The 9,637-nt window shown below is 45.0% G+C and overlaps 1 protein-coding gene across 1 annotated transcript; it reads right to left on the reverse strand.

The window, feature by feature from the left end:
* Window positions 1-7,517: 7,517 nt before the first annotated feature.
* RPRM (reprimo, TP53 dependent G2 arrest mediator homolog) lies at window positions 7,518-9,033 on the reverse strand. The gene has a single exon (XM_036118614.2). It carries the CDS (start codon window positions 8,742-8,744, stop codon window positions 8,415-8,417), a length of 330 nt encoding a protein of 109 aa, XP_035974507.1. The 5' UTR covers window positions 8,745-9,033; the 3' UTR covers window positions 7,518-8,414.
* Between the last annotated feature and the right edge of the window lie 604 nt (window positions 9,034-9,637).

Here is a 9,637-nt window from a genome sequence, read left to right on the forward strand (position 1 = left end):
GTTTTTCAGATCAACTTGGAAATGCTAAATATTTTATCTATCCCATGGAGAGTCAGAAAGCTTAGAAGAGAAGTCCTGCAGCAAATAAATCTGCTTCATTTTGTTTAATAATTGATCATATTAAAGATTTTCTTACTGTAAAATTTACCATCTCAAGGACATTTTTATGCCTAGCCAGGTCTAGGGAGGGCAAATGATTTTATTTTCCATAAACAAATGGAGATGTCAGATGACTGGTCGAAATTCGTATCACTAGGTGCCCCAGAAATCCAGGCTATTATCTGGGGCATGTGGAACTACATCAGCACAGACACAGAGTCATGAAAGAAATGTGAAAAGGCTTCTGAGCCTTGCTGAAAGACAGTTGATAGAATAAATCTTTTCAAAAGAATACTAAGTTAAGAGTCAGGAGATATGGGCCTAATTACTTGGCTCCACCACTGGCTGGCTGGTGTTGGTTCCTTTGAACTGGGTGAGAATCCGTTTAGGACATCCAGCAGCCTGTTGCTTCTTCCGATAACAGATAGAACCTCGTATGTGAGGACTCATGGGCTTGTGGTTGAACAGAACTGACTCTACTTCCCTTTGTTCTCTCCCCCTCACTACAAGGATGGCAGTGACCGAGGACACCCTTCTTCCTGCATCCAACCCCAGTCACTGAGATTCATTCAGGGATAAACACATGGCCCAAACTGGGCCAGAGTTCACCCAGGAAGACGGTTTCTTTCTGCTACAGTCGTTAAGCTGGTAAGATGTGAGTGCGGGCCTGGGGGGCGGGGGGGTGGGGATCCTTTTTTGTTCCCCCTTTTCTCACCATGTGGAAAGAGTTTTACTGAAAGATGGAGATGGTAGAAGAATCTGGATGGCATCATACATCAGTTTCTTGTGCAGCTGAAGTAGCTGTATCCTTGGTCTTGCAAATCACACAAATCCGTGAATTCAGCATCCTGTTTAAAGTTAGCTTGAACTGGGTTTATGTTGTAGCAACTCAAAGAGTCTCAATTAATATAGCCCATTATAGGTTGGATGTTTTGTGAATTTAGAAGGTATTTTTGTTAATCAAAACAAGGATACATTATTTTCTTAGAAAGCTCATCTATGGAATGTGAGGGAGGGAATTTCACACTTGATCCTTTTTGTTAATTATTCAGTCCTTGAAAATTCATGGTGGGGGAAATGAATAAATAAATGTATTCCCAAGCTGAATTTGTATAAAAATATAGGTAGCCTCAAGAAATTCAGTTGGTGCACTTTCTTTAGGCCTTCCATATTCATGCTTATCTGGAGCTTGAATATATAATGTACAGTGAGCCTTGTGTATGCTCCCTGAAGGCATGGGGAAAAGTCAAATTAAGTTGTTTGAGTAGTTCAGGCCTCCACATTAATTGTAGAGAATAGAGAGTACTTCATCTGTAAGGGGAAAAGTCACAAGTATGTGTAGCTTATATGTAACTAGATCTCCAAGGACACGTGGACACAAATCAAGCAGAAGACAGGAGAGGATCACAGAAGTTCTCTTTAAATTCCATGATCCTTTGCACTCAACTTCCAACATCTAAGTTGGTAGCTAATGCAGAGTCCGGCCTATACTGGATACTAAATAATAAATATTTATTGATGATAAAGATAAGAAGATCTGGCAAGGCCTCTTTGACCTTTGAATATAAGAAAATTGAGCTAGCTAACAGGATGCTTGCAATTAGTGCAAGACTCTGCAGAGGAGAGAGAATTAGAGGAGGAATTAATAATTTTGCAAATTCTTCTCGCATTGCTTGGCACTTAGACCCAGTAGTCTTTGATCCTTTTCTTAAGTCCTCTAAATGTATGATTTCCTAGTCACCATTTTGAGAATTCATAATCTGCCTGTAAATTTCTAGAGACTTAATGGGTTATTTTTGTTTTCATTGATCTTCAAATTTAGGGTCCCTTCTCATTTCTCTTAACTTAGTGTTTAAAGATTTTTAAGCTTGTGCAATATATAATCTTTGACTTTTCTGTCCCTTGGGGTTTTGGCTTTCTTTTTTTTTCTTTCCAGTTCTTGGGTGAAGATTGAAACATACATGTCAAGATCTAGATGTATTCTAAAACTCCAGGCACCTCGCATAAATCTTATTCACTGAACATTTTGGGACTATTGCAACTTTTTCTATGTGTTATTTTATTGCAAACAAGTAGTATAAAACAACTGGGGAATATGTGATGCTTACTTATAGCCTGCAGTAGGATGGATATGTTTCAACAGTACAGAATATGGGAAACAGACTATGTGAGTGTGCGCATGTGCACCTGCCTTAATCAATACTATTTAGAATATGAACTACATGATCCTGCTCAATTTATAGGAAAATAAATAAAGCAAAAGAGACACTCTAGATCCCAGAGGGATTCTTTTCCCAAAGTAATCTGACATCTGGAGTCTTGGTCTGATAAAAATCAATGACTCTTTCAGGGCAGTATATCTTTAGATGTGGACGAGAGAAGGAGTACACAATGAAAGAGGAATTGGTGAGGGTGGAAGGCGAATATGAAAAAAATTTGACGAGAAAAACTAACATTTTCTCTTTGTAATAAACTGTGCCAAATGTAGACTATAGCATAATTTTGTATGTATATTTATATCATCATGAATTCCAGAAATAGTAAATAGGAGTAATTTCTTTATTATTTGACTCTTTTGGGGTAGATCATATGCCTTCCCTATTGTGTGTTTATCTGTGCCTGTGTTTTATGGCTCAAATGAATAGGAATCATCTCATTTTCTTGGTAATAACTCGTAATGTACCATGTATACATGAGTGCTTGACAAACACTATCTGTTTGACTTTCGAGTTCAGAAAATATTACTATCTAATGGAAACCAGCTTTAAAATGGGAACAGGGCAGAGTTTTGTTCCAGCATTATCACAGATGGCTTGACCTTTTATGTATTGATCACTTTGTGCCTGCATTTACCCACTCAAAAATGTTTCAGCATCAAGCTTTTACATATATTTAGGGAAAGAAACTACCCATCATCCCTTCAAAAAATAATAAATAGACAAATGAATATATGCTTTGCTTATTCTCATTGAGTATGTATTATTTAGGTTAGAAGCAAGCCACTGTTTGCAAGCTTACTGGGGAGTATTTAAAAATGCATCTAGTTATTTTTACAACAGTCCTTGTAGAATCTCCCTCTGAAATATCTTGAATTTCTCAAATATAAATAGTAAATTTAGACTGTCCTATTATGATCACCATAAATGATATATGACTTGCTGATCAGATTACGTACTTAACTTTTCCTAAACTATACTTTCTAAGAATTTTTAAATCTAAGCTCATGCTAAAAAAATTAATCCTAGACTTTCAAACATTTCAAGCATTTAAAACAATACAAAAAGATTTGGAAAGGAAGACAGTGAGATTGGTCATGGAAGCAATTAACCATCGAGCATTTAAATTCAGAGATTAGGAAACAATTACTATCGTTGGAGCTGACTTTAAAACATATCCCATTTGAGCTATTGTGCACATATCTAAGTGGGATTTGGCAGGTGAATAAAAGATTTGTTGATTCCTGTTTGGGAGATTGCTTTAGACTTGCTGCTTCAACAGGCTTTCAAACCAGGTTTGAGTCTTACAGAACAAACTGAACCCTGGAGTCCTTCCCTGGAACTGCAACCCCCAAAATGACAATTATATTAAGCCAAGGCTAACGAAGGCTCTAAACTGCCTGAGGAATAGCGGCTGTGTGGTGTTGCAGAAGCTCAAAGGGGAAAATGCTTTGGGGGAGAAAAGTTGGCTGTTGATTTGCCTTCAAACACCTGAGAAGTTTCTGTAAACAACAGCATGTATTAGCTTGACTGTGCATGATCTAGATGAATCACTTGCCAATTATTTGCTCCTTCATTCAATGAAGGGCTTTGCTCTCATTGTGCCATCCAGTGAGAATATAGAGATCTGGAATGTGTAAGGCACCGGTTAGATGACGTGTGATTAGTCAGTTTAGAAACCGTTGTCTACCCAGGCCTGGGTGTCTGAAATTTTGCTTTGATTATTGTAAATAACATATCCCGAGTCAAGGAGCACTTGACTCCTGGGGATAAACATTTCTACCCAAAGGACCAAGATTGGAAAGGTAAAATATATTTCTAAGGTTACCTCATAAAGAGATGTATGAAACATCTTAAGAGACAAGGAAATGTTAAACAAGTTAATTCAATAGAATCGTAGAATGTCCTCTTAGAATCCATCTTTTTCATTTTAGGGAGGAGGCCACTCAGCTACCCAGAGACTGGAACAAAGCTTTCCTCCATCATAGTCCAGTGTGCCTGACCCTTCCCCCCTCACAATTAGCATAGGCAGACAGTCACAGGACTGACTCTGGACCCGAGGAGAGGTCAGGGTGACTTGGAAATCAATAATCAGGCACAGGGACTGTCCCCCAGGAGCAAGTCTGATCTTAGACCTAACACAGTGGCATGACCTTTATATTTTGTCTTCCCTCAAGCACCCTCAAGATGTCCAGAATTCAAGTTCTTAATATATTTTAAAACAGTGAGAAGGTCTATATCAGAATCTTAAGAAAAATGACATTTATCCACCATTGGCTAAACCCCTTATGTGGAGGCCACTCGGTTAGGCTCAGAGGCGTCAGTGGCTGGGTGCACAGCCTGAGAGGGGTTACAACCCGGCTAATGCACTTGCTGAGTCTCATAAAAACCTCTTCCTGCTTCTGCCGTATTTCCAGAAGGGTTTCAGGAAGTATCAAATACCTCCCCATGGACTAGGTCAGATCCAGCAAGCTTTTACAGAAAGCCATCTCTCTCTCTCAGGGCTTCCCACTCATTACTGACCAAATGGTGGATTTAAGTGTGGGATGAGATAATCTGCCTGTTTGCATCTATCCCTTTCAATTCCCAGTCTCTCTTTTATTTTTTTAAGATTTTATTTATTTATTTGTCAGAGAGAGAGGGCACAAGCAGGAGGAGTGGCAGGCAGAGGAAAAAGAAGTCTCCCCACCGAGCAAGGAGCCTGATGCGGGACTCGATCCCAGGACCCCAGGATCATGACCTGAGCCGAAGGCAACTGCTCAACCAACTGAGCCACCCAGGCGTCCCTCAATTCCCAGTCTCTTAAGGCTGAAATTGTTTTCTTAGGTCAGACACAGAGAGTGACTTTTAAAACTCACTTTCCTTTACAGCATGACTGTGGGAAAGGATAGATGCTCCATTCACTCTGGGCAGGATTAAAAAGTTTCATTTAATGTATTTGTTGGAATTGGAGAAAGAGAGCGCCAAAGGCAGGATGAGACAGGGAGTGGCACGGGGCACGAGAAAGTGGTTGCTGTGTGGCCATCAGGGAATAGGGAGTGTAAAAAGCTTCTTGCACACATCGCCTCATCTATAAAAACCAGAACCACTTGGCATCTCTCTAAGTAACAAATGGATCTAAGGGCTGTAGAAAAGAGTTGTTGGCAGGAAATGGTCCCCAGGGCTATGATATTTTCAGACCCTGTACGTTTCCCTGTAATGCATAGATCATGTATTACAGAGCTCTACTCACATCTCTTTTTTTTTTTTTTTTTTACCTAAAGACTAAATTTTGCAGGTTCTTGTTTGTCTGCCAGTCACAATTTCTGGGAGTAAGAGAATAAATTCGGATAGTTGAGTTGCAGGGAGGAGGAAAGAAATGTAAAGAAGTATTAAGACAAACAAGCATGGAGGAGATCGTAGTGACAGAGGAGACAGTAGTCATAGAGTTGCTTGGGCAGGCCCCTCTTTCAATTTTCAGGACTTTGGCTTTCAATGGAAACGTCTGTTGTATACAAACAAGTGAAAATGGACCTGTAGGTGTGAAAGCTTTCTGTGTCTGAAACTCACTGTAAACATGCACCTTGCACAGCAGAGCACGGAGGAAGATTCCTACAAACTCTAGCTGGTTGGTTTTGGATCCCAAATCGATTTCCACCAGAATGCTGAACTCACTGATGGGCTAATAAATCTGCAGGAAGAAGGAACCCTCAGCAGATTTTGCAGCCACCAAAAAAACCTGAGTTTAATTTTAACTGGTTTGTCCCAGCGCAAACTGGTTGTTCTGTCTTGTTTCCCTCTTTGAAACATCGAGGCAGCAGCTTCACTTGGTGCCACAGAAACTGTCTACAAAATAAAAAGTCTCCATTTCCTGTCCTGTTAGCCAAAGTAAACTGCCTTCCATGACTCACCCTTGACTGCATATTGACTCTGCTCCCCTCCCCAGATACAGAAAACAAAAACAAATAAGCAAACCCTTACCAGCTGAGAAGACAGGAACAACAGGCAAAACTTCAAAATCCTTTTTTTTTTCCAAACCTGAAACCTCTCAGCATTCAAAAAACAATTCGAAGTCATAATTCCTGGCAAGATTTGCATTGAGAGTGAAATAGACACTTAATAGTAGATAGGATGTCAAAGGACACTCAAACCTTTTGATCCCAATCTTTGAGTCAAAGGACATGTTTACACCAGTTGTGCTTCTTCCCGAGTAAATGGGACACCTTATTGTTATTTAATTGTACTCAGTCTTCTCTCTGCTATTGTGAAGTCTTTCATTGCTATAGCATGGTGGAGGATCCTTTTATATTTTTGAAAATATTTAGGATCCTACCCCTGGTGTAACTATAAACTGCTCTGCACCTCTTATCAAGTTGAAGCTTGCAGTGATTGTATCCTTTGGGTTATTTTCACAGTCACAGTTTTCTAGGCTCTTCTTTCCATCACTGTTCAACTTCTAAAGTCCTAAATGTGCCTACCACCAGCTCCATTCCAGCCCGACCTTTCCAGTGTGGGTGGTCGTAATACTCACCCCCGGCATTCAGGACCTTGGCTAACTCCTCTGCACCTTTTTTGCCTGGCCTGGGGTTGATAACTCCAGATTTAAAAAGCAGGCCGAGTCTCGCTTTTAATCTCGCCTTTTCTCTGGAAAACGTAATATGGCAAAGATAATGCACGTCATGTTTTAGCAACAGTGTTTTACCCTCGGGAGAATTAGCGTCATTACATACTTTAGCAGCTACTTGTCCCCGCATTTATTCATTAATTATTTGTTTATTTTGAGCAGCATCCCGCCGCCTTCTTGTTCCCCTGACGTTGGTCAGGGGACGGCACCCTCCCTCAAGGCTGGCCAAGCCTTCTTCCTCTCATTAGCGGTGCAACCCTGTGTTCCCGCTGGAGCCCAGCACGGAAGTGTCATCTTCCCGCGGGGACCTCCTGTTGTCTCGCCTGGCTCAGAGAGCTGAGCCTAACTGAAATATAAAATATTAACTGTTAGAGAAAACAAAGGATGCCGCCCCCAGCATGGCTCCTGTGCCTGAGGCTTGGCCACGTCTCACTAGTCCCTAGGCCTCTCCGTCTCACCCGCACCCTCACCCCTCCATGGGATCCACGAGTTGAATTGCAGCTCTCCAAAGCGAATTCCCTCGGCCCGTAACCCGACTCCTCACAGCCACGCGTTCCCTTCTGCCGGAAGCTCAGAATGACCACCAGGAAGCCAGGAACAAAACACTTAAATGTTGCATTTATTAAGGAAATGTTAAATAAGAAAAAAAAAGTCAAAACGGTGTCATGAATGTCAAGAGCACTTTTGTGGCGTAAACCGTGCAGTCATGAGCTACAAGTTCTAGTCCAAGTCTTTGCCCCGGGGCTAGCTAGGGCGTCAGCCTCCTCCCCCCACCCCCAGTTGGGAATGCAATAAAGGAAACAAATCACCCGGTTCAACAATCGCAGGCTTCCCCCTCCCCCCACCCCTTCTCCCAGGATAACAAAACTCTAACCCCAGGCAGGCAAACAGGCCACTAGGGCAGCAAAGGACCTATCAAATATGTGTATTCAAGCAAACAAACACAAAATCCCTTAAAACAGCACGTTGCAATCAATCAAAGGTATTTATAGTCTCTCGCGCCAGGGCTGGGAGGAGCGGGAGATAATGGGCGCGAATCCGGACACTGATCTGTGTGTCCCCATTAGTTCTGTTGCGTGGCGTATATACCGGTCACTTTTCGGGCCACCAGGCAATCGATGCCGCTGGGTGTTTCCCCTGCCCGCCCGCTCCACCTGCCCGAGAGCTTGGCCCACCTGCGGGTGGAGAAGGGCCGTCGCCGGGTGGGTCTCCCCGCATCCCACGCTAGCGGCAGCTTCCAAAGTTCTGCGCCCTAATTGCCCTCTTCTTGCCACTTGCTGCTGAGTCCAGTCGGGGCCCTCTCCTCCTACTGCCAGGAATGGGGACTTTCAGAGGGCGAGCGAGAAACGGGTCGCTTCATCCCGAAAGGCAAAAGTCGAGAGAAATAATTGACTCCGACAGGTTTGCTTCGCCCGGTCTCGGATGGTGAGGGGGCGCGGCCGGGCCGGCTAAGTGGGGAGGCTTTGGGGCGGCTGCCGCGGGGGCGGGAGGGCCGGTCAGTAGGGCCCCACGACCACCGCTTCCACCTCCTTAGACGGTCTCCGGTCTTTCACCAGGAAGTTGATCATGCCCTCGGACTTGATGAGGAGGTTGCAGCCGAGGAAGAAGATGCCGAAGACCACGGTCAGTGAGAGCACGCACATGACAGCGATCTGCACCACGCGCATGATGTACAGGCTGCGCTCGTCCGGGCCGCCCTCGGCGAAGCCGTCGTCGGTCACCACCGACGCCTGGGTGCAGCAGCGCACCGCGCGCTCCAGCGCCTCGCTGCTGTTGGCCAGGAGCAGGCCCGCCACATCGGTCTGGTTGTCCGGCGCCGGATTCATCGCGGGAGCCGGCGGGCGCCCGGGGAGGCCCGGGTCCGAGGGGTGGGAAGGCGGCGGCGCGGGAGGAACAGATATGGAGCCGAGCGCTCACTTGGAGACTTGGGCGCGTGGGGGCTGCTCGCTCTCTCCTTTCCTAAGTCCCCGGGTCGTGGGACTTTCCCAGGAGCCTTTCCGACGCGCGCCGCAGCCCGCCCGGTCTGCGCCGTCTGCTCCTGCCAGGGCGGTGCTGGTTCCCGGCGCTCGCTCGATTGGGGGCTGTTGGAACTTGGCGGGGCTGGGCCAGTGGGGCCGTGGGAGGTGCGGCGGCGGCGGCGGCGGCGGCGGGGCGGCTGCTCTGAGCGAACAGCGGCCCCTTCCGGCCGCACCACCGCTCTGCGCCCGCGGCCGTTTGGCCGTGGGGGAAGCAAAGGGGCGAACCTCCTCCTCTCGCCTTTCTTGCTTCGCCTCTTTTTCAACTCCAAAGACTAGGCAGAAGTCACTGTACTTTTCTGGCCTGATGGATGATTAAAGAGTTTCGGATAGAGGAGAGGTTGCGATCAGCTGAAAGTTTCCAAAGAACTGGGTCACACCAGCTCTGCGTGTCTTTTGCCTCCCGCCCCTCTCACCTCTGGGCGGATGGAAAGTGGCGATGAATCGCAGGTGCCAGATGGTGCTTGCGAACGCATGGGCCGCCGCCTGTGCCTGATTCCGTCTTGCCTGCGACGGATTTCTGGTGGACTAGGGATGATCTGGGAGGTTTTTTGTCTTTGTTTTTGTTTGTTTGTTTTAAGTATTGATTTTAGGAAGAAAGAAAGCAGGGAAGGAGGGAAAGAAGGAAGTAGTAAAGGGAGGGAGGAAGGAAAGAAGAAAAAGAGGAAGGAAGCCATTGGAAGACAGAATAAGGCAGGTTTTAT

This window comes from Halichoerus grypus, chromosome 4, assembly GCF_964656455.1.
Source record: "Halichoerus grypus chromosome 4, mHalGry1.hap1.1, whole genome shotgun sequence".
Taxonomy (NCBI): domain Eukaryota; kingdom Metazoa; phylum Chordata; class Mammalia; order Carnivora; family Phocidae; genus Halichoerus; species Halichoerus grypus.